This window comes from Pleurodeles waltl, chromosome 6 (genome assembly GCF_031143425.1).
Source record: "Pleurodeles waltl isolate 20211129_DDA chromosome 6, aPleWal1.hap1.20221129, whole genome shotgun sequence".
NCBI lineage: Eukaryota > Metazoa > Chordata > Amphibia > Caudata > Salamandridae > Pleurodeles > Pleurodeles waltl.
The window spans coordinates 1,447,011,261-1,447,035,744 of NC_090445.1; the positions used below are offsets into that span (position 1 = coordinate 1,447,011,261).

Genomic DNA, 24,484 nt, shown 5'->3' on the forward strand with positions numbered 1-24,484 from the left:
GTGTTATTTTTTATGCACTGGTAGTGAACATAAGTGAGTGCAGGAGGTTTGATGTTGTCTAGAGGTGAGAGACGACCACCTGAGGCAAGCCCACGTTTAACAGCTAGTCGTAGGGGAAGACTAAGAGCCCTGACCACCACAGGTTTGCTGCAATCACCGCCATCACCTTCGCTACCATCCAGGCTTGAGGGCAGACAAGGTAAGCATCTTGAATTTCCCCTCCTTCAGGAAGAACTTGAAGGGGCACAGTCTAGAACAGGGCAGAGGCCTCCATCCTTTTTGTGCACCAGAAAATAGCTGGAATAGCCACAATGATCCACTTTTGAGGCAGGCACTCTCTAAATGGCTCCTTTGGCAAAAACAGCAAGCACTCCTTGATGGAGCAAGCAGAGACAGTCCATCAGCCAGTTGTGAAAAGGGGCATGAGTGGCAGGGTTTCCAAAAAGGGGAAGGAGTAACGCTGCTGGACAATTTAGAGTACCTATTTGTCCAATATTATGGAGAAAGATGATGGAGAATCTTGCCTCCCACTGGGGGCCTGTGCTGGTATGAGGGCAAAATAAAGTGGTCTGGAGGCTGTGGATGCTGAAGAGGCCTGACCTCGGGCTGGTGGTTCCATGTGAACTGTGTCCGCAGTAACAAAAAGCTTAGGAGCCTGTTTTCCTTGGTCACCAAGTGGGAAGAGATGCGGTTGGAAGCCCCTACCATAGTCACGGAAGGGGTAAAAATATCTGACTGCGGCTTGGGGGGAGAGAGGGTGTAGGGGGGCCTTGGTGGGGTTTTCTCTGAATAGGCCTAGAGACCTGGCAGCAACCTGGCTTTCTTTAAAACACTTCAGCTCTGAACCTGCCTTGTGCCAAAAAAGGCGAGAGCCATCAAAGGGCAAGTCCACGAGGGAAGCCTGGACAAACTCTGAAAAGCCAGTGATTCTCAACAAGGAGTGGTGTCACTGATGGTGCAATCACTCCGTTTAGCGAGTCAGTCGTACCTTTGCTGCATCTCACCCATTAGCAATAGTTTTGAAGAGTATGGCTCGGGCCTGCTCGGAGACCATGGGCTGCACTTGCGCAACCAGTTCCCCCATGGTGTGGGTGTATCTGCCCAAAAGGCACATGGTTTTCATCAACCCCAGTGCCAGGATGGCAAAAGGGATGGAGTTGTAGGAAAAGCACCAAGGTTAAAGCTGGAGGTGGAGGCTTTCACCAGCAAGCTGAGTGAGACATAGGGTGAGGAAACTGGGGTACCCAGGATCAGGGCAATGGCAGTGGGAAATTGTTGTGTGCACAGGAGCCCTTGTGCAGGGCTTTAGTCAGGCCTCAAACAGGACATCTGTAAGGGCTTACCTAAAAGGGGGCAGAGGTTGCAAGGAGTAACTCCCAGCTGAAGCACCACCATCAACGTGTTCATAATTGCCCTTGAGGGACACTAAAGTTCCAGGACCTCAGAGGCACTCTGCAACACCACTGCAAACAAGGCTCCCTGCTCCGTAGCCACAGTGGAGGAGAGAGCAACCCACTGTTTGGTGAGGTGTCCGAAACACTGGCATCCCTCAGTTCCTTGTGCTCTGGCTCATCAAGGGGGTTGTGGTATTCATAATGGCTCTCAGACCCCTCTACGGGTCTATAAAAAGAAAAAGGCATTGTCTCGGACTTGGAAGGCATGGTACTGGTTGGTGCGGGATGACGCAGATCTGGTTTTGTATCAGTCGGGTATGGCAATGGGGTTGGCAGGGCTGGTGGTGCCGGGTATGAGCGGGCTACTCAGAAGGTTGTAACCTTGCAGGATGAGCTACTCCGGATCCAGCACCGGATCAATGGGACCTGAGTGGCGCGAGGGCAGACCAGCCAGCGGATCTCCAGAAGGGGCCCCTTGCGACCCCAGGGGGACAAAGACACTCCAGAGGGGTTGGGTTGCCCAAAAATGAGATGTATGGCCTCCTAAAAATCTGGAGTAATGAGGAGTAGCTCCGGCAAGCTGTGGGGGGAGCAGGCTCGGGCACAGGCTTCACTTTGGTAGCAAGGGCTCGAGCAGTGTCATAGTTCTAGCACCTCATCCGAGGACTTGGACTGGGACGGTGAAGTAGAAGAACGATTTGACTTCTTCCTTTTGTGGAACTTATGAGACATCTTGGAGTGTGTCAGGAGTGGCTCCGCAAGCAATTCCGGGACCTTCCACACCAAACAGGATCTTGAACATCACAGAGTCGTCAGGCAGCGAGGATCTTCAAATAACATGCACCCAGCGCCTTCGAATTCATGGAGCAGCAGTCCTCGAAAAGGCTTGCAGTCATGGTCCAGAGCCAAGCACCACACATAAAACCAAGTGTGGTCTGTCACAGACAGCTGCCTGTGGCAAGCACCACCGGGTTTGAGACCTGTTGGTTTTTAGGGGCCATCTATAGCACACAAAGAGACAAGTGTCAAAAAAATCTTTGACAAAATGTTGAAAAGTTTCAGTCAAATATTTACTGGGGGATACCTCCCTGCGGACTGCACTGACTGGTGCAGAAAGAAAAGAAAGGATATAGGTGTGCTGGGGAGGTGCCTACATAGGCACTGCTCTAATCCCTTCAGACGCTGGCGACACTGCAGATGAGGAGCTGAACAATGTCACCTACTGGCATGCAGGAGTACTGGTCAAGATTTTCTGGATCCAGTCTGATGCCTGTGGATAATTCTAAGGGAAGGAATCGGCAGGTAGCATTCTCCATCAAATTATCTCAATCCTTGTCTGCTGCAGTGTCCTGTCTGGTGTAGGAGTGCCTCCCCTATAAGGAGAACACCTTGAAGTATCAGATCTGAGTATGTGACTACTATAGGGTTCTGGAACAGCATACACATGGACAGCACCTATGTGACTGGGACTGTCAAGAATTTTGTGAAGTCTTGAAGTGTAACATGATTTGTAAGATCTCTGATGCCACAATGCAGGCCAGTAAGGAGCCATGAACCATGCAGTATTTCAAAAATATGGTGAGGTTTGTATCTTTTAAATTGATGTATCTAGGGCAATATTATGTACAATGAGGAGATATTCTTAGACAATTGTTTTGACTCTAGGGATGAGACGTCAGGTAGAGTAAATAAAGCTGTTGCATTCAACCTCAAGAAGGTCCTCAATTGTTACTGTTCAACTGTGAGCCTCTAGCTGGCAAAGAAAACTGGGACGGTGGGAGAATTGGTGGTGGAAGACTCAGGTTCCCAACTTTTCTGGATTGCTCTCCCCTCCAGAAAACAATTTCTGTGGCCAGACTTTGCTAACATGGAGGCTGAACCTCCCTTATCTGGACGCTGCCTTCTATTTCAGTAAGGAATAGTGACTTACTTGTAGTGGGTTACATCTAGTCCTGGTTCTGCATGGTAAGAATCTTCATCCATGAAGCATGGGAATTATTCTAGCTGTTAAGGCTAGAAGTAAGATCCTATCATGCAGAACATGTTTCGTTTCTCATCCTAATATCTTCCCATGAGACACATTCCACTTCAATCCCCTAGAGTGAGCCATGACTTATTTGTAAGGAAATCTAGAAATTTTTCAGTCATGTGGAAATCAGGTAGACACCATATCCGGCACAGGGAGGGTTGCTTAAAAAGTTCTTCTTAAAACAGGAGGACCATCCCTCAAAAGAACATCCACTTCATAGCACAGTAACTGGTTTTCAGATTTTACTTCTCGCTTTTATGCTGTTACAGAAAAATAAGAAAGACCACAAAAGGCGATGAAAATTGACATTCCCTGGCAGGATTCAGAGTTTCGGGACACAGCTTAACACGATCAGGAAGGAAAAATCAAACTTCTGTTAACACGGTGCAGTTTCTCTTGAAGGTGCATTGTTCCATTTGTAGCTTTAGAAAGTGCTGTGAAGAACCTGAAATGAATCCGGAGAAATCTAAGCTAACAGATTACTAAAATATTGTGGGAAACAAAAACATTGAAAACATGTTTATTTTTTATCCCAAAAGAGTGAAAACCACTATCCATTGTTCTGGGATCCTTCCCGCCTATTCCTGGAAAGAAAGAAGATATGGCTCAACTGTCAGAAAAAGGCATGATGCTACTGCTGGCTCCATAAAAGAGCAGTGTCTAATTTCAACTTCCCAGAGGGGTTGCCTATTTGGCAGAATCTGCTTTTATTCCCTACAATATTCTTTACTTTTAGGCAGCAATGTCAGGGCTTAAGCTAAAGTGCTACTTTAAGATTTAATTATATTGGATGCACTACTAAAGGCAAGGGCTGCAATCAAAAAGTCTGAGAATGCCACTGCGGGAACATGAAGCAGTCCCTTGGTCGACTACCTGCTCTACCCTAAAGGTGTGCTCCCACATTTTCAAACTGGAACCTGATCCTCATGGACAGCACTCAATTTGTGAGTGGCTTCTCCCCTTTTTACACATGTGGGTATCCAATCACTGCTTTGCAACTGCAATTACAATGACCCAAGATTCTTAAGGAGGATGCTTCTTTAACACCCCATCTTCCTTCTTATTTGACAAGATTTGTAATGTGTACATTTCGATTTGGAAAGCCGAGTTGCCTCTTTTGCAGCTGCAAAGCCTGTATCTGTGCAATTAACAGGCTTTCTGAATGTAAAAAGGCTTTTTACATCAGGATTATTATCTTGTATTTTGTAGAGCTTTGTTCCACAGTTTTTGAAGTTTCTAAATGTTTTAAGTAAGGTATGGTACTATTATTTAATTCATCTATCCTAAAAGGATGGAAGACTAAGTTGGCTTCCCTGTTATTCGAAAGTATAACATGCTAGTAGTAAAAGATTCCATTAGAAACTGTTAAACTTCATAACCAGCTCCGTCGGCTTTCAGTATAGTATTGCTCATATAGAATGTGACCTTAACGTATGGAAAACTGTCAGCTTATCACCAGCATAAATGACTGTATGGTTTCTTGTCATGGAAAACAAATGACATGCAACTTAACTGTAAATAATTTCTGGTCTTACATTTATATTGAAAAGGTGCAATAAAGTAAAACATATTATTGGACAAAATACCTACTTGATTAATATTCATAAGTTGCAAAATCCTCAAGCTGACGTGGGAGTTAAATGTCATGGATGCGTATGAGACAGGGAAACTCTGCTCTAACCTGTTTTTCTCCTTCTTACTGTCACATACCAGATTTCAGCCATGTTTAACACATTACTATGTGCAAAAAGGAATGATACATTTAAGTTTGGTCTCAGCTGGTCATATGTAAAGCCAGTCCACTCAATTAGCTACATCTCTACCACTATCCTTTATGTGCAATCCCATTTTGTCTAATGCTGTTTTTAAATACAACAGTAAAAGTACAAAAACTTAAAGGAGTCAAAGTTTAAAAAAGAAACATTTCAAGAATATATACAAATACAATACAAACATAACTGTCAATATGCTAACAATCTTGCTGCTTGAGCCCCTGCTCTATTTCTAAGGTGCTGGTAACAAAACTGGATTTAGTCTTTCAAAGACCAAATGCAAACTAACAATACAACCTCTTGCTCAGATGCCTGGGGATTTTACCTCAAAGAGAGGAGCCAGGTGCAGATGTCATGACCCTGTCGATACCCAGTTACACACAGACAAAATGTCCAGTTGATTAGGGAAAAAAAAACAGATCTTCAGAAGGAGCTCTGATGTCATTTCTATTAGCCATGGCCACTGCATGGCAGAAGCCAAATTTTTGATGCCACCAAACTGACATGAATGTTCTCCTTGTTCCCAATAGCATTAATTTAGTTAAAGAATTGCCAGTGAGTGGGGCACCCAAAGAATAATCACATACTCTTCTGCAGAAAGATCAGTACTCCAATCTTTAAGAGATCCACCACGGTCCAGGAGGTGGAGGAAAAAGCATGGAATGCATAACTGCCTATCTCTCTCTCTCTCGCATGGCAGAATGCAAGTGTTGCTGAAATTCATCAGGAAATTCCTTTTTTGACACGGAGAACCCTTTATGTGGATTTGAAAAGGAAATCAGAAATTGTTTTGACGTTTCAAACTGTCCATCCAGTTACACCTTGGGGCATTAGAAGGATTTTGGAAAAAGGCTTTGTATAGTGCTAGAGGTTCTTTGAGGTGAAACTCTGTCAGACCATCTTGTATACATTTTGGGCTACTCCTTAGCACATGTTTATCCTTGGTAAGCTGCAAGTAAGGTAGTACAGCTGTAAAAGAACAAATCACTCCCCTTGTAGAAGTTATTGTTGCAACGGAATGTGAGGCTGTTCCGAGAGGAGCAGGATCTCTGTAATTCAAAACTGGTGCAGCCACGTGGGAGCTATGACGAGTATTCGACAAAGCCCTCTCTTCATCTTCTTTAGAACTCTTGGTATCAGTGGAATAGGGGGAAAGCATAAGCACAAATTCCTGACCATATGACCAAACATGCATTCCCCTATAGGAAAGTCACTCTTTTTGGCATAGCTGTCCACACTTTTTCCCCTGCTATCAGTATGCTTGGACTGTTTTCACTGGGATCCTGCTAACTAGGACCCCAGTGATTGTGCCCTCTCCCTCTAAATTTGGTTGGTTAGGACTTTGCACACCCACAATTGGCATACTTGTGCCCCCATATAAGTCCCTAGTATATGGTATTTGGGTACCCAGGGCATTAGGACACCAGGTGTTCCCCATGGGCTGCAGCACGTATTATGCCACTCATGGGAACCCATACAAAATGTGTCTGCAGGCCTGCCATTGCAGCCTTCATGAAAAGGTGCATGCACCCTTTCACCACAGGTCACTGTACCAGGTCACTGTAAGTCACCCCTATGGTAGGACCTCATAACCCAGAGGGCAGGGTGCAGGTACCAGTGTGTGAGGGAACCCCTGCATGAGCAGAGGTGCCACTACGAACTCCAGTTATTATTGCACTGGACATTGTAAGTGTAGGGAAGCTATTTTATCCATTGACCAGACACATGCCACAACCGTGTCCAGCTACATAAAGGTAATCCGAACCTGAGCATGTTTGGTATCAAACATGTCGGGATCATACCCGATACTAATGCCAGTATTGGTCGTGTGATTCCATACACTCTGTGGGCTCCGAGGACCGCCAGCATTGCTCCAACCAGTCGTCTGAGGTTTTCCAGGCAGCCCATACTGCTGCCATCCCTCAGACAGGTTTCTGCCCTTCCAGGAGAAGGCAGAACAAAGGATTTTCTGTGAGAGAGGGAGGTAACACCTTCTCCCTTGAAAATAGGTGCTACAAGGCTTGGGGCATAGCCTCCCCCAAGCCACTAGTTTGCTCTGAAGGGCACATTTGGTGCCCTCTTTGCATAAACCGGTTCGTACTAGTCCAGGAACCCCGGTCCCTGTTCTGGTGCAAAACTGGACAAAGGAAAGGTGAGAGACCACTCCCCTGTCCACCATCAACCCAGGGGTAGCGCCCAGAGCTCCTCCAGGTGTCCACTTGATTCTGCCATTTTGAATCCAAGATGGGCAGAGGCCCCTGGGAGCATCTGAGTGGCCAAGTCAGGCAGGTGACGTTACAGCCCTCTCCTGATAGCTGGTCACCGTGCTAAGTGACCAATCCCCCCTTCTGGGCTTGGGTAGGCCCTCAAACCTGATGCGCAAGATTCCACCAGAACTCCTCTGCATTGTTTACCTCATCTTCTGGCCACTGGAACCGCAACCGGACTCTGACAATCTGCAACTTCAACGACGACTCCGCTTTGCAAAATTGTTTCTCCAGCTCCATCCAGCAACTGCAACATTTCCCCGGTTGTGCATCCTCTGAGGTCGCAAGAGGCCAGCCTGCACCAAGAAGTAAGAAGGAATCTCCCTTAGAGTGAAGGAGTCACTCCCCTGCATCTGCAGACACCAACTGCAACGACGATTAGCTGTGAGGATCTGCTCTAATCCGGAACTGCCTGGATCCTGCATCACAGGTGGTGGTCTGGAGTGTTCCTTTTTGACAGCTGTCAAACTTGGGAGACGGTAAGCCCTTGCCTCTCTAATTGCAGGACAGTACCCCTGTGAACCGGGACTCTTGCAGATACCAAGGCTTGTTTGCTCCTGCTACAAGGGATCTTTCGGGTTAGTGTGGCCCCGGCCCCCAGCACTTTTCCTGCCAAGCACAGACTCCTCTCTGCTGCTCCAGTGACGTGGGACTCCTCTTCAGGTGTGCTGAGTGGGCCTCACTGCGACTTGCTGTATCTGGTGCCAGTAGGTTGCCCGTGGGGGCTGCAATCTCTTCTGATGACTTTCTCGACTGCTGAGGGGGTCATCCCAGACTCCCCTCCTTGGCTCAAGTCCCCTGGGACCTTGCTGGTCCTCCTCAGCCTTGCAACACTTAGTTTTCTTCTCCTGCATTTCCCAAGGCGTGTGGTGGTTTTCCTGTAGCACTGACCAATTGAAACACGACAGCCAACATCAAACACCATCTGAATCAGTACAGGGACTCCTATTCATATCCTGCACTGCACAGCTGGTCTATATATATCGTTGGGCCTCCCCTAGGGCCTACACTATTTTATAATACTTTTGCTAAAGCTTGTTATTTTTATGCTCCTTACTGATATGCTATTGTGTATATATTTAAAGTGTTTACTTACTTTCAGTTGGGGGGACTGCCTATTAGTATTCTAGTATTTGTGTTACCCTAATAATGCACCTTTATTTTTGTAACACTGTGTGGTTCTTTCAAGTGTGATAGTGCTGTGTGACTATAGTGGTATTGCATAAGCTTTGCATATCTCGTGGATAAGTCTTGGCTGCTCATCCACCGCTACCTCTAGCGAGCCCTGGCTTCCTAGGCACCGCCTAAACTTCACTAGTAGGGGATACCTGGACCTGGTACAAGGTGTAAGTACCTTGGGTACCCACCACACACCAGACCAGATTCCTACAGTACCAAACCTTTATGTTGATGTATCCGAAACTACCATGAAATGTGATTAAGGCTGAAGAAATGTGCATCCTACTCGTGCTTTTGTTATTGACATCTGCCACAAGAGAGAGACTCATTCTGGGAGTTACTGTTGTTTGATTCTCGAAAAAAATTTTGCTTGAGTCCACTGACTGTCCAGCTCCTCTTGAACAGGCTGCATTTGTAGACAGCAGAATGGTATCTAGTTATGCATGCAGACATTACACCAAGAAAGCTCTTTAACTCTCTCAAATAATGAGATCCATCATGGCTCCCAGAAATTAGTCTTTGAGGTGGTTTCAAAGGGGATTTGTCTTTGTTGAGAGCGAGTACTAGATTTCCAAATTGTTTTTTACAAGCTGTAACAAATTTTTAGTAAAGCCTAGAGAGGAGGAACTCTTGACCATCCAGCAATCTAGATAGCAGGAGACCTAGTGTCCTAGACATCGAAGATAAGCTACGGCTTGCTTCATGCACTACGTAAATATTCCAGGAGTGTACTTGAGGTCAAGTGGGAGCATGCAGCATCACCTTGGTGACCAGCTATTAATAATCCGAGAAGCTTTTGATTAATGGAAAAATTAGACTATGCATCTTTGAGGCCTAAAGATGCAGTGTACTAGTTTTTCATATAAAGCTGCATCATCTCTGGTAATGTCCCCATTCTGAATTACCGTTTTTATTAGGAATACACTGAACGAACTGAAGTCCAGAATGGACTTCTATTCTTTCAAGGCTTTCTTTTTTTATTAAAAGTAAAAGTTCAGGTTGTGAGAATCCTTTGGGACAAGCTTTATCACTTTCTTTCATAGCATGTGGAGAATTTCTACTTGAAACAGGGGCAGAAAGCTGTGTTTATTTACTGTGGCATTGTTGTTGGAGAATGCTGAAGTCCCTCCAGAGAGTGTCCAAACCGATGTACATCCAGCACTCATATCTGTGCTAATGCTTGCCCATTCATTGTAGAAAGCAGCGATCCTGCCAGCCACAGGGCAAGAGATCTTGTGTGGAATTGAGGTGGCAGCCAGTGCCTGAAGACTGTCAATGATTTTGAGAGGCTGGGCTTACAGACTGGTACCCTTCTCTGTATTTTGCTAGAGGCTAGTTGCACCTTTGGGCCGGTGGTGCACTATATGGTTGCTGTTACAACCTGTAATATTGGTGGTGCAGTTGTGGCGGGTATATCAGGTAAAGGGTTTGCGAAACTCCTGTTGGATGCGATTCTGCTGTTGGATGCTGTCATCCTGCTCATTGCTGCTTGGCTTGTTAGGTTCTTTCAGTTCTCCTTCCTCATTATCTATATACTTGTCATTATCAGACGTGTCCTTTGTGGTAGATAAGAGGAATGCTAGACCTGCTGAAGTAGAGCGAGATGTTGTAGTCTATCCCACCCCTGGTGGTTTTGGAGCGTAAGGCCTGTGAAATGATTATGGTGATTTAGGAGCGGTTTTGATCCGGTTGACAGACTGAGGTTCTGATACTGTTGCAATCTCGTGTAAAAGGTTTTCTTGATATGGTTTAGATCTTTTATAAGGTCCACAGGCACTTTCAACATTAATTGTTCTCTATATTCCTCACAGATTAATACGGTTCGTAGTGGCGATAACAGTACTTATGCGATTTCTGCCCAAACTGTTCCTGATAACTCTGGTAATGTGTTAAAAGTACCAGGTTCTTGCTGCACGGAATAATCTTGTGTTTCTTCTTTAATCTGTTTTTTAAAATTCTATTTTAACCTTGTTTGGGTCGGATGTAGCCCTAGAGGTCATCTGGGTCAGAATCATTCTCTGCCTCAGTTTCCATGAGATTAGCTGTTGGTTAAAAAGGAATTTTGCTCAGCCAAGTATGATCTGAAAATGGTTCCTTTAGCTTCTTGTGTTTTGGGCATTTTGAGATTTCCATTAACTGTCAGTCGTGAACTGAGTCTTCATCAAAAACTGAATAGTTGATGGTGTCTGTCAACAGATCAGTCGTCAACAGTGCCTTTGTCAATCAGTACATTGTCGAATGAGTCTTTGTGCTAAACAGTCTTCATCGGCGGTCACTCCATCAGCGGGCTTATGGACAGCATGCTGATGTCCCTTTTGAGGCTCTTGAAATTAGTAGTTTACATGAAAGAATAGCAGTAGGCTGCAGTTCTGGCTGTTTTGTTGTGGCATGAGACATGAACCAGGGGTCATCAACTGTACTATTGATGGTATCAACACTGACAAAGGAGATAGCTTTGCCTTATGTACCCCCAGGCGCTAAAGGTGGAGGGCACAACTGGACACTTCATTCTTTTCTCTTATGAGAGGTTTTTAAGCGGGTTTTCTTGAGGCTCAGGTAGACCAGAGTTATTTGACTATTTTGAGATCGCCAATTTATTTTTTGACACCTTTTTCTTGTATTCCCTCATAGTTGTTGAAGGTTTTTGTTGAAAATGTCCTGCAAATTTTGCAGTCCTTAGCTGTATGATCTGGATATCGACAGAAAATGTACACGTTGTGCAGGTCATGTGAAATGGCAAATTTTCTACAGCAGACCCATGCCTTAAAAATGATCCTTTTAGGTGATTTTCCATTGTCCAACCAAGAGGTGGTGGCGGAAGAAACGTCTACTCTTGCAACCTAAGGAAGGGTTTAAGCAACTTTTAAAGATAAAATAAGGAATCATTTGTTTCCATTGAGTGCAAAGCTCTGGGGCTCCCTTCCCACAAGCATATGGCTGAAACATTAGGTGAGACGGCCTCTAGGAGGGGTGAAGCAGAGTCATCTTTGGCTGATGTTCAAGTCTTCTCCAATGAGGTGAACGTGCAACTAAAATGGCACTGCTTTAGGGTCCTTCAGGTAGGCAGTGCCTTGTACTGATATTGTAAAGATATGGTGGGACTCCATCCTCAACAACTGCGAATAATCAGCATGTGAATCCATGAAAGATCCAAAGCTAATGAACCTCGATTTTGATCAAACACATCAGGTGTAAAATGGATTTAAGTACAGTAAACCGCCTTAAGAGACAGTTGTAAAAATGGGCCTGGAAGACTACATACACGCTTAAAAGCACAAAGGTATTGCTTTTTCGCAACTGGACTCTGCCCTGTCCCCTAAAGGCAATACCAAGAAATAATGAGACTGTCTGGTGGGACAGGGTGCACTGGCGCCTACAAGTGAGGCGTGAAGCAGCACTCAATATTAGTGAAGTGTCCAGGACAAAAACAGTAGTTATAAGGATTCAAAGTGAAAATCAGTCGCTGCTTGGTTAAAATCTCTCAAACTGTGATATGAAGTAGTTAAACCTGCCTCCCTGAAGAGTATTCACTTTTTTTTTTTTTTTTTTTACACTCCACAGGCTGTACAGATCACCCAAAAATTGGCAAAAGTTACAAAAGAAGCTTTAGGTATATGTCCTAGTAGGGGCAGAGGGCAAGCATCCCTGTAGCACCTGGCCAAATCTTGACATATTTGAAAATTTGGAACTAGAATTTTGATGCAGGTTCTCGAACACAAGGTCAAATTGACTGATATCCTGATTCTTTTTGGCACGGACCCTATAGTTAAAGAGAAAGTAAGCAGATCCTAGGAACAATTGCTCTTTTATCTGATTCTCTTAGCGCACAGAGAGACATGTAAAAAGTAGATATCTCCAGAGGCTCCACATTCCGGGTCAAAGCAGTGAATCAGGTTTCCCACCAAGATAGTGCAAATGCTCAGAGAAGAGCTAAAGCTTTATTGACAGACATTTTGACTCAGGGAGGGGTCATTATCCAATGATTACACCACCATTGCACTGAGGGTGGTAACACCTTTCAGTAAACGTGTTCGGTGGGGCACAGCCAGATAGGCTACATTATATAGCTACTTACTATACAATATGGGTGACAGTGAAATGAGGATTTAAAAAAAAAAAAAAAGAGAATCGGTCAAATACCTAGTTTGCAAAATTTAAAATCTTTTTGAAGAACTAGAGGATGAAGAGGATGCAAAGGGAGGGAGGAAGTAAAGCTAAAAAGATTCAAAGAAAATTAAACAAGTTTTTAAAATATATTAAGCAAAATCAGTGCATGTTCTTTTATTTGAACCGAAAACTGAAAAGAACCTTTAGGAGAACCAAGCTTATTGGTGAAGCGTGGTTGAGGAGGACTTCTAAAGTTCAGTTCATTTTTATCTATGCACCAACCACCTGAGTCATCATCTGATAAATATGACACATCCCTAAGAAATAACAAACTGGTAATTAAAAAAAAAAAGTATGTCCTATAACTGCCACTGAAGCAGTACTGGTACTGCTTGATGCACAGCTTAATTAATGACTTGGAAAACTATTAAAGAGCCAATGCAGTAGGACTACGACATTTGGTAGGAGCAGAAAGATTTACCACTTGATACTGAGTAACAGTACAGCTGCAGCAATGGGAATACGTCAGCTTATCACTGCCTACAGGCACAGTTACTGGGGTATAGGGATTTGTCTCAGTGCAAAATTTGTTTCAAGAAAAGGTTATCCTTTTGTGCTAGCATATCTTTAGTGCGCTTTACATCATTTTAAGGCAGGCTTTCAGTACTGAATACAATGGAACCAACCTAAAGGGGCCGGCTGCCCGCGTATAACACCCTTCTTGACTCGTTCTTCCCAATCCAGAACCTCCTTGTAGATCAGCTCTGAAAAGAAGAGATGCTGGGAGTCACTGATCAGGTATTTGGATCAGTCTCAAGAGACAACAACAGAGCCATGCAGACGGGAAATTGCTTGGAGTAAATATTCCACAAGTTTATCCGGGAGTAGGGGTGATACACAAAGTCCGTAAGCTTACAAGATTTTGACAGAAATGTCCATGTTGAAATGATCCACAGAGTGTGTCTAGCTGCAAAGGAGGATGTGGAGAGAGAAACATTGCATGACAGAAAAAGGCACAAAAAGAGCCCCGATTGAAGTGCTGCGTACATTGGTACAGAAAATGTTGTATGGACAGCATTAAGTGTAAGAGGTACAAAGGGCTTGGGTGTAAAAGCATAAGTGGAGAGAGTGCTCAAAATTTGGGGTTATGCACAGGTGGGTTAAAGAAAATGTTGAGTGAGACAAGTAGTGTATGGATGAAAGATGATCTTTAGCCAATGAATTAAAGGGAGTTGCCCATGTTTCAATAGTGAAGGTGAGTAATTATTGTGGCTGGAACTATACCTTTCCATTCCTCAATTGTGTGCTCTCTCTCATCTAATTGTCTGTCTGGGATCTTCGGCGGTGGCTGAAGAGAAAGAAAAAGGTTAGTATAAAGCATGATGCCAATGTTCAAGAGATTTGTGTGCATTCTAATTCTGAACCCAGTCTGTCTCCCTCCAATTGTCTTTCTACTTTTTCTGCACTAAGTCTATATTTGCCACTCTTCTCAGCTCAATCTGTCTCCTACTTTGCCTCTCAATTTTTCTTCCCTTTCACTATCCTATGGTCTGCACTCAGTACCCCATTATTCTGATCTATGGGTACCAGACCCAAGGAAGAAACTTCACATTCAACCATGCTCACTATACTCTCAAAATCGGAATGCTCAATTTGTGGCGATGCTGCTGTCAAGCGTTAGATATACCTGATATGTGAAAAAAGTCTGTGCACATTAGCTGACGGAGCACAGCAAACAAACATTGCACACAAGATCAGGCGAAGTAGATATGTTGAATGATGGATGCATACTTGTGCACTCCTAAGGGGTGTCCATGTAAGTGATGGTCGTCAATAAACCCTCAGGCACAACCATTCTAGATGGAAAAACAAACTATAATACTCTTTGACAAGTTGAAAACTAAACTTACTGCTTCAGCTTCGAGAGGGTCATACCAGACGTTTATGTAGGGGTGCAGGAGAGCCTCATCCACAGAAATCCTCTTTGAAGCATCAATCACTAGCATCTTGGAAAGCAAGTCTCTGGCTTGGCTGGCTAAGCAAAAATAAACAGTAAGAGATTAACAATAATGAGAACAGTAATAAATAAAGAAAATGTTACTTACTTCTAATTGACCCTCTTGTGGAGACTCTCCGAAATATTAAACAGGTTCGCTTTATGCACATGTTGAAAAAACACATTCAAATTAAGTGTTCTTGAAAGATTATCTGGGCTTTTTAGTCAGATGACAGTTTACAAGTCATTCCTAGTAAACTACATTTAACTGAAAATACCACACCAGAAATGTACTTAACATTAATAACAATGAAGCAGGGAGGGGTCATACTATGCACGTGGGATTACATTAGGGGAACAGGCAACAGCTGTTCAAAGATTATGGAGGATATGGGGTTATTCTGGACATGATGGCCTGAAGATATATTAAGTCAGGGATCACACTCAGCATAAATATCCTCTGAAGCACTGTACCAACTGCTGCGCCTTAATGCCAGAGAGCCTTTACAAGACATTTGCCATGCAGCCAAGTGAAAAACAGACACTTTCATAAAGCAATACTGTCAGGATGTGAATGGAGCAGCCAACAACCGGTTTCAATAAGGGTAAGCCTGCCTCCCACTTTATTCAAACTTTATGTACTGTTTACAAATTTTGATTAAAGCACATAAATGTATGAAAGATTCAATGCCGGAGAAGAAATTAGTTACTTATGAGCAACTTTCAGTCTCTAGTGTATCTTTTATAGACTCACTGATAACACTCCCTCATCCTTGGTGAGAGAGACTTCTCAGTATGTACCTCCACACTTGTGCTGCACAATCTGAGCTATTGTGGCTTCTAAGGGGAAACAAAGAGCTTAAAACTTCCACCTCACTGGCGGACGTGTTTGGTTCTTTCAAATTAGCTGGGTGTGCTACTACAAAAAGCAATTGTAGGACCCATGATCATTTTTAACACCCTTCATTGGTCTTTGAAGTCACTGCTGATTCCAGCCTGATGATGCAGATAGATTCAAGCATGTGAATCTATGAAAGATCCAATGTTGGAGAATGTGGAGTACCAGTGCCAACCTGCTTAAATGAAGATGGGGTCCTGCATGTAAACCGTTCTGGTCTGGACACTGAAGAACAAGTTACTTACTTTTGATAACACCCTTTCTGGTAGATACCATATCTAACTGCAGGCTCCACACCTTTGGAATGCGCCACAGGTGTCATACTGTAACGGAAACCTTTTCTAAGCAGTATCTCTGTGCACAGGTACAAGGTGTCATGTGGCTTCGCACCAACGTTTGTCCGCTTCAGAAGCAAAACACATAACTGCTTATTGATGCCAATCGGGTGTGCTGATATCAGCTGCTTTCTAGGCTGTCCATGCTCCCACAATGCAGAGCCGAAGAGCGAACTGGGCTTAATCCACCCTTCTCCAACGAGCAGCTTGTGAGCTCTACAACTACTTGTAAGTAGCCTTCCTGTGTGCAGCCACCCTACTAAACTAGAAGCTTTTTCTAGGTTGAATAAATGTATGTATACCAAAATTGAAAAGAACTTATTTGAGATGAAAATGTGTTTGACATGGTGAGTCCCTGACTGTGGAAAAAAGAAATAGCCAGGCTAGTGCCACCTCCAGATTTAATAGTAATTTGTGATCAACTAGGTGCCACCGGCTTCGTGTGTCCACCGTTTTTAAAAACACTATCAAGTGGTTCACTAGTAGAGAAATCCATTAGCGATTTATCCACTTCCAGAGGCGCAAGGCCTCCTAGCACAGGGTCCAAGACCAGACTCTGCCCTGCCTGTTGCAGTACCACGTAGTATAATTTTAATTTAATATTTACGTTTTATTTATTGGGGGGAAAACATTCAAATCTCCCACCCTAGTTTTCAATTTACTCCTAACTTTACCACCCTTTTCCAGTACCTAAACCCTAAATTTACCCGTATCTCCCTTTACCACTACCCACCCCAGAAACCTAAAATTACTTCCCTTCATCACTGCCCACTCCTAAACCATAAAATGACCCTTCCTTCCCTTTACCACTATCCACTCCTAAACCCTTAAATTACCCTTACCTCCCTTTCACACCATTACACACCCCACAACCGTAAAATGACTCTTACTTCCTTTTACTGCCCACCCCTAAAATTATTGCTACCTCACTTTACCACTACTCACACCTAAATCATACTTCAAATGTAAAAATTATGTTATTTAAAAAATACTTACCTGGATGGTTGAAGCATGCTTGGTATAAGCACAAGTACTTACCTAAGTGGTACACACCTGCGTCATAAAAGCTGTGTGTGTTAAAGACTTTGTTGTAAAGGCTGTTTCCCCTCTGGGTGGGGTAAGGAGAAGGGCCTGCCATCCTCCCAATCGCTATCAAGCAGCAACCACTGCAGATCTTTTACACTTTCCTCAGAAATCTGCATACAATCCAATAGATTTCTCTGATGTTGTGCCCTTTGAGATTTTATGCCCCACTGCAGCGCCTTCCATGTGCCATCTGGCACGTATCACCTGCATGATGCGGTAGGCCATCAATCCCAGCAGCCTCAATCATCTACACAGAGGTCCAATACAGAGGCTGAAACATCAGGATCATAGCCAAATGTGCTGTGTTTTTAGTTTCAGGGGAAAGGCATGTAACCAAACCATATCCAGAATGGCTCTGATGGGAAGAAGCATCTGTGAAGAAGTCAGGTTATTGGTTTGTTGATACAAAACCCCAATGATGGTAGGAGGTTTACTGTTGTTTGGAGGTGCTTGACGACTGCTTGGGGCGAGCCCACTTCAACAACCAGTCATCGGGGTAGGGGAAGACTGGTGCCCATGACTAACGTAGATGTGCTGCAACCACAGTCTTCGCCTTTCGTGAACACTTGAGAATCATTTGAGAGGCCAAAGGGGAGCAATGCAAACTACAAATGTTACTGACCCATCATAAACCGCAGGTAGTGCCAGTGGGCCTGCAGGATAGGAATGTGAAAATAATGTCCTGCTAGTTCAATGCCACCATAGAGTGAGGACTGAGCCTCGCTCCGTCCCTGCTGGCCTCTGTGTGTTTGAGAGCCACAGGCTTTGCCACAAAAGGGCTGAAAAGCCAGCACCTGGAGGACTGGTCTGGCTTTGACAGAAAAAAACCTGTGCCATAGCCACAGAGAGGGCACAGTTCTTGGTGGAATTGCCTAGGAGCAGAAAGGCACAAAGAACATGCTGTATCAGTGCTCTCCCTGAAAAGTGCCAAGGCAGAGTCCGCTTAGTCACCAAAAAGGGGAGATCTGTCAAAAGGTTTGCCTATTAAAGTGGATGAATACCTCACTTGTTGGTGTTTGATAAAGATATATTATCGTTAGCTGACAAAGAAGAGAAAGATACGTTATCTTTGGCACAAAGTCTTTCTGAGAGAGGTACTGCTGAGTTAGTGCCCTTGCACACCTTTAGTACATTATGTTTTGGAGATGCTCTGAAACCTCGACTTGATGAAAAATACATAACCTGCAAAGTCTATATATTGTGCCGAATGAACCTATTCTGTCACTGTCACGTACACCAACCAATTCTATTTTTGGACCGAGGTGCACATATTATATTACCTCTACATTTTAGTATTATTGTCTAAAAAAATAAATAAAAAAAAAAATAAAAAACGACATGCTTCAGACAGATCGTTAAATGTAAGTAACGCTTTATATCTGCAGCAAGTGCTGCTGTAGATCAAATGTGCGTAAACAGAAAAGCACACACATTTGTAAAGCAGTGGTCTGATAAACATCAGAAACAAAGTATTAAGGACAGTCCCAACCTGTGCTTCTTGAATTGCCTGAATATACATGCATTAGTGGTGGCTGGATGTAAGGATAGATGACAGAGTACAGCCTTATATATATATGTGCTAGAGCAGTGGTTCCCAATCTGTGGTGCTAATAATATTAGCAGACTAATACAGTGTATATAAACAAAGTGGCTAAATGTGCAAATGAAAACTTTAAAATGTATGGGAAATGTCAGGGAATTTGAAATTAGAGACTACCAATTAAATTAGTATCCTCAGATTGATTCGTGGGAGCAGTGCAGGTGCATCAAAAAGAACATTGTATGGGTGATGTTTGACTTCAATAACATTTAGAAAGAGTTTCAACTTTCCTATTAACATTTTTTGTTGCATTGTTTTTTTCTTAACATTTATTTGCAAATTAAATAAAATGTGTTATCGTATGTGTTTGATGAATGCTTGTTTCTGTATTTTCTGTGTATTGTTATGCATATCAAATCATTGACAATGTTTAGGCCTGGGTCTCTGGCTACCAGTAATGACTCAGTGGGTGGGGGGGTCCCCAGATTCCAATAATGATTCAGTGAGGATCCTTGGATTCCAGTCATGATAAAGTGGGGGTCTGCTGAAGTCAAATGATTGGGAACCACTGGGCTGGCAGAAATTGCCAAGTAATGTCTACTGTTTCCTTTCTTGCAAGGGGAATTTGCTCAATACATGGCATTTACTATCTGTTTGGCTTTAGTATAAGAGTTGAATGCATCGAAAAATACAATTAGCAAGGCTTTCCCTTGCAACCAGATTGTCAAGATGTGGTTGGGCACATTCAGCCAAGAGTTGTTTGATTCATCTGATAAGTAGAGCAGGGTCTAACTAGCATCCAGTAACTAATGGCTCTTTGCAAAACTGAAGTATGTAAAGCCTTTTCCCTCAAGAGACTGTGGCACAGGGTACAAATGACAGTAAGTCAACAGACTAATTAACACTGCAAGGCAAAACAACTTTTAGCAACAAATGAGAGAGTCTGTTTAGCACAAATCAGTCCTTGTGTACCTGTATAAAGGTTTCTCCCATTGATAGAACCTGATGTTCTGTGAAAAGAACATGGGAAAATTACGTTTTGGGAACAGTCCCTTTTCTCGGCCCTCCCTGCTTGATGGATCACTCCAAACCTTTCCAGGAAGAAGCTTAGGTAGATGAACCTTGTGTTTGGAAAGTTTACATCTGTTCGTGGCATGTAGTGCTGCAGATTCACATGCTTTGAATAAGTTTGCAATCTAGTGTTGGGCTCGGAGTGTTACAAGTTGTTTTTCTTTTGAGAAGCTTTTTCGAGTCACGAGATCAAGTGACTCCTTCTCTCAGCGATAGTGCGCATGGGCATTGAGTCTTTTGTTAGATTGTTTTCCCGCAGTAGAGTGAAGTAATGAGTGAATAATTGTATATGTACAATATAGGTTAAAAAAAGATGTCCATATAATGTATATACATACTTACATAAGAAAGTACCACAACGGCTACAGGCTTCCGGAAAGGAGGGAGGGCACATGTGAATCTGCAGCACTACATAACACAAACAGATGTACACTGGGTAAGTGGCAATTTCAGTTCATTGGCATGTGTAGCTCCAGATACACGCTTTGCATAGATTGAAAAGCAGACCCCTCCTAAAATAAGAGTGGCTAGCCTGAAGGAGTTGGAGTAGTTTGAAATAGTGTTTTAAGCACTGCTTGATAACATTTGCTTGTTGGCGAGGTAGCACATCTAGACAGTAGTGTTTAGTAAATGTGTGTGGTGTGGACCATGTGGCTGCTTTGCATACATCTGCCATTGGTATATTTCCTAAGAATGCTATTGAAGCCCCTTTCTTTCTAGTAGAATGTGCTTTAGAAGTTACTAATATTTGCCTTTTAGCTTTAAGATAGCAAGTTGGAATACACTTCACTATCCATATGGCTAATCCTCATTTGAAATAGGATTACCGTTATGAGGCTGTTGAACAGCTACAAAAAAGTTTTTACATTTTCTATAATCTTTTGTTCTGTCTATATAAAACTTGAAAGCTCTTTCAGCAGCTGGATCTGGCTGTGGAAAGAAGACTGGCAGTTCCACTGACTGACATGAAATGGTAAAACCACTTTGGGTAGAAATTTTGGATTTGTCTCAAGTACTATTTTGTGTTTGTGAATTTGGAAGAAAGGTTCTTCTAAAGTGAATGCTTGAATTTCACGAACTCACCCTTAAGGAAGTAATTGCTACCAGGAAAGCAACTTTCCATGAGAAAGACTGAATAGTGCAAGAATGCATGGGTTCAAACGGTGGGCCCATAAGTTGTGTGAGCACAATATTAAGATTCCAGGTTAGGAGCTGGTGGAGCTCTAGGTGGAATAACTCTTAAGTCCTTCCATAAAAGCTTTTATGACAGGAATTCTAAACAAAGAGGCATGATGTCTGTTTTGAAGGTAGGCTGAGACTATTGTTAAATTAATTTTAATAGATGATTATGCAAGATTTGCTTTTTGTAAGTAAAGCAAATAATGTACAATATCTTGTATGGATGCTTTAAGTGGGTCAATGTTTTGGGGTTTACAGTAATACACAAAATGTTTCCATTTAGATGCGTAGCACTGCCTAGTTGTAGGTTTATGTGTTTCCTTTAGAATGTCCATACATTCTGATGGAAGCTGTAAATATTCTAACTTTATGACCTCAGAAGCCAAATCGCCAGATTAAGTATACTGGGATTGGGGTGCCTGATCTGACCTTTGTTTTGAGTCAAAAGGTCTGGTCTGTTTGGGAGCTTGTGATGTCATACTACTGATAGATCCAAGGGAGTTGTATACCAGTGTTGATGTGTCCAAGTGGGAGCTACGAGTATCATAGTGAGGGAGGTGTGTTTTTTTTTTTTTTTTAACAAGAAATGGAATTAGTGGGAGAGGGAGAAAAGCATAAGCAAATATCCCTGATCATTTGATCCATAGAGCATTGCCCTTGGATCGAGGGTGTGGGTACCTGGATGCGAAGTTTGGGCATTTGCGTTTTCGCTTGTTGCGAAAAGGTCTATGTCTGCTGTTCCCCACATGAGAAAGTAATGTTGGATTACTTATGGGCGAATCTCCCATTCGTGTATTTGTTGCTGCGCCCTGCTTAAGAGGTCCGCTAGTTGGTTGTTTATCCCTGGGATGTACTCAGCTAGTAGGTGTCTGTGCTGGAAGGGACAACTGGGATGAGTGCCCCCCGTGTTTTTGCAGATAATACGTTGTTGTCATGTTGTCTGTTTTTATTAACACTATTTTGTGTGTGATCTGTGGCTGGAATGCTTTGAGTGCTAGGAACACTGGTTTATGTGATAAGTCTGCTGGACTGAGTCCCATTCTCCCTGTATAGTAAGATTGTTGAGATGGGCTCCCCAACCTGTCACTGATGCATCTGTGGTGATTACGGTCTGTGGCACAGGGTCCTGAAATGGCTGTCCTTTTGATAAGTTTGTTGTGATTTCACCATTGCAGAGAGTTGTAAGTCTGGCGGTCCAACAACACTAGATTGTTAAGTTGACCATGTGCCTGAGAACATTGCTGGGAGAGACACTGTTGTAGGGGGTCTCAAGTTTAGACGTGCATTGGGTACTATTGCCATGCATGATGACATTATTCCCAATAGCTTCATGATAAACCTTACTGTGTAAGTTTGACTATATCGTAGGCTGTGATATTAGATTGAGGAAAGCTTGAATTCTCTGTGGATTTGGGTATGCTTATGTTGACTGGGTGTTCAGAATTGCTCTCAGATACGGATGTATTTGCACTGGTTAGAGATTAGATTTTTGGTAACGAATTGTGAACCCTTAACTGTGTAGGATATCAACTATGTACTGTGTGTGTGTGTGTGTGCTGTTGACAAGTTTGTATGGTGCTGGCTTTTGTGAGCCTGCCGACCAGATAGGGATAGACATGTACATTTTTACTTCTGAGGTATGCTGCAACCACTGCAAGGCATTTGATGAATAACCTTGGTGCTGTTGTTACTCCAAAGGGTAGCACTTAGAACTGGTAATGCTTGACTGCTATCACAAATCTTAGATATTTGCAATGTGCTGGATGTATGGGAATATGGAAGTAAGCATCTTTTAAATCGAATGCTGTCATGCAGTCCTGTTTTTGTAACAGGGTTATGACATCCTGAAGAGTGACCATGTGGAAATGCTCTAAGAGGATGTACTGATTGAGAGGTCTGAGATCAAGGATTGGTCTGAGAGTACCATCCTCTTTTTATATAAGGAAGTACAGAGAATATACTCCTTTCCCTTGTTGAGTTATAGGTACCACCTCTATTGTACCTTTGAGTAGAAGTGATTGTACTTCTTGTTTTAATAGAATAAGATACTCCTGAGTTAGTTTGTGTGAACGAGGTGGAATGTTTGGTGGTGTGGAAGTGAGTTCTAGACAGTAACTGTAAGGAAATGCCTCCTTGGCATGGTTACCCCCTGACTTTTTGCCTTTGCTGATGCTAAGTTTTGATTTGAAAGTGTGCTGAGGCCTGCTAACCAGGCCCCAGCACCAGTGTTCTTTCCCTAACCTGTACTTTTGTTTCCACAATTGGCACACCCTGGCATCCAGGTAAGACCCTTGTAACTGGTACCCCTGGTACCAAGGGCCCTGATGCCAGGGAAGGTCTCTAAGGGCTGCAGCATATCTTATGCCACCCTGGGGACCCCTCACTCAGCACAGACACACTGCTTGCCAGCTTGTGTGTGCTAGTGGGGATAAAAAGACTAAGTCGACATGGCACTCCCCTCAGGGTGCCATGCCAACCTCACACTGCCTATGAAGTATAGATAAGTCACCCCTCTAGCAGGCCTTACAGCCATAAGGCAGGGTGCACTATACCATAGGTGAGGGCATAAGTGCATGAGCACTATGCCCAAGCAAAACCTTAGACATTGTAAGTGCAGGGTAGCCATAAGAGTATATGGTCTGGGAGTCTGTCATGCACAAACTCCACAGCACCATAATGGCTACACTGAAAACTGGGAAGTTTGGTATCAAACTTCTCAGCACAATAAATGCACACTGATGCCAGTGTACATTTTATTGTAACATACACCCCAGAGGGCACCTTAGAGGTGCCCCCTGAAACCTTAACCGACTACCCGTGTAGGCTGACTGGTTTTAGCAGCCTGCCACACTCCAGACATGTTGCTGGCCACATGGGGAGAGTGCCTTTGTCACTCTGTGGCTAGGAACAAAGCCTGTACTGGGTGGAGGTGCTTCACACCTCCCCCTGTTGGAACTGTAACACCTGGCGGTGAGCCTCAAAGGCTCATCCCCTTTGTTACAGCACCACAGGGCACTCCAGCTAGTGGAGTTGCCCGCCCCCTCCGGCCACGGCCCCACTTTTGGCGGCAAGGCCGGAGGAGATAATGAGAAAAACAAGGAGGAGTCACTGGCCAGTCAGGACAGCCCCTAAGGCATCCAGAGCTGAGGTGACTCTGACTTTTAGAAATCCTCCATCTTGCAGATGGAGGATTCCTCCAATAGGGATAGGAATGTGCCCCCCTCCCCTTGGGAGGAGGCACAAAGAGGGAGTACCCTCCTTCAGGGCTAGTAGCCATTGGCTACTAACCCCCCAGACCTAAACACACCCTTAAATTTAGTATTTAAGGGCTCCCCAGAACCTAGGAACTCAGATTCCTGCAACCTAAGAAGAAGAGGACTGCTAAGCTGAAAAACCCTGCAGAGAAGACGGAGACACCAACTGCTTTGGCCCCAGCTCTACCGGCCTGTCTCCCCCCCCCTTCTAAAGACACTGCTCCAGAGACGCTCTCCCCAGGGACCAGCGACCTCTGAATCCTCAGAGGACTGCCCTGCTCTAGAAGGACCAAGAACTCCAGAGGACAGCGGCCCTGTTCACCAAAGACTGCAACTTTGAAACAAAGCAGCAACTTTGAAACAACTTGCGTTTCCCG

At 43.7% G+C, this 24,484-nt stretch overlaps 1 protein-coding gene across 5 annotated transcripts in view; it reads right to left on the bottom strand.

The window, feature by feature from the left end:
- MAPK8 (mitogen-activated protein kinase 8) overlaps positions 1-24,484 on the bottom strand; it is a 410,861-nt gene that overhangs the window by 81,359 nt on the left and 305,018 nt on the right. For all 5 annotated transcript variants that reach the window (XM_069240892.1, XM_069240893.1, XM_069240890.1 and 2 more), the window contains 3 exons: positions 14,659-14,783; positions 14,033-14,096; positions 13,435-13,512 (listed from right to left, as the gene is read on the bottom strand). In XM_069240892.1, the coding sequence (XP_069096993.1) occupies positions 13,435-13,512; positions 14,033-14,096; positions 14,659-14,783 (267 nt within the window). The remainder of the gene's footprint in view (positions 1-13,434; positions 13,513-14,032; positions 14,097-14,658; positions 14,784-24,484) is intronic.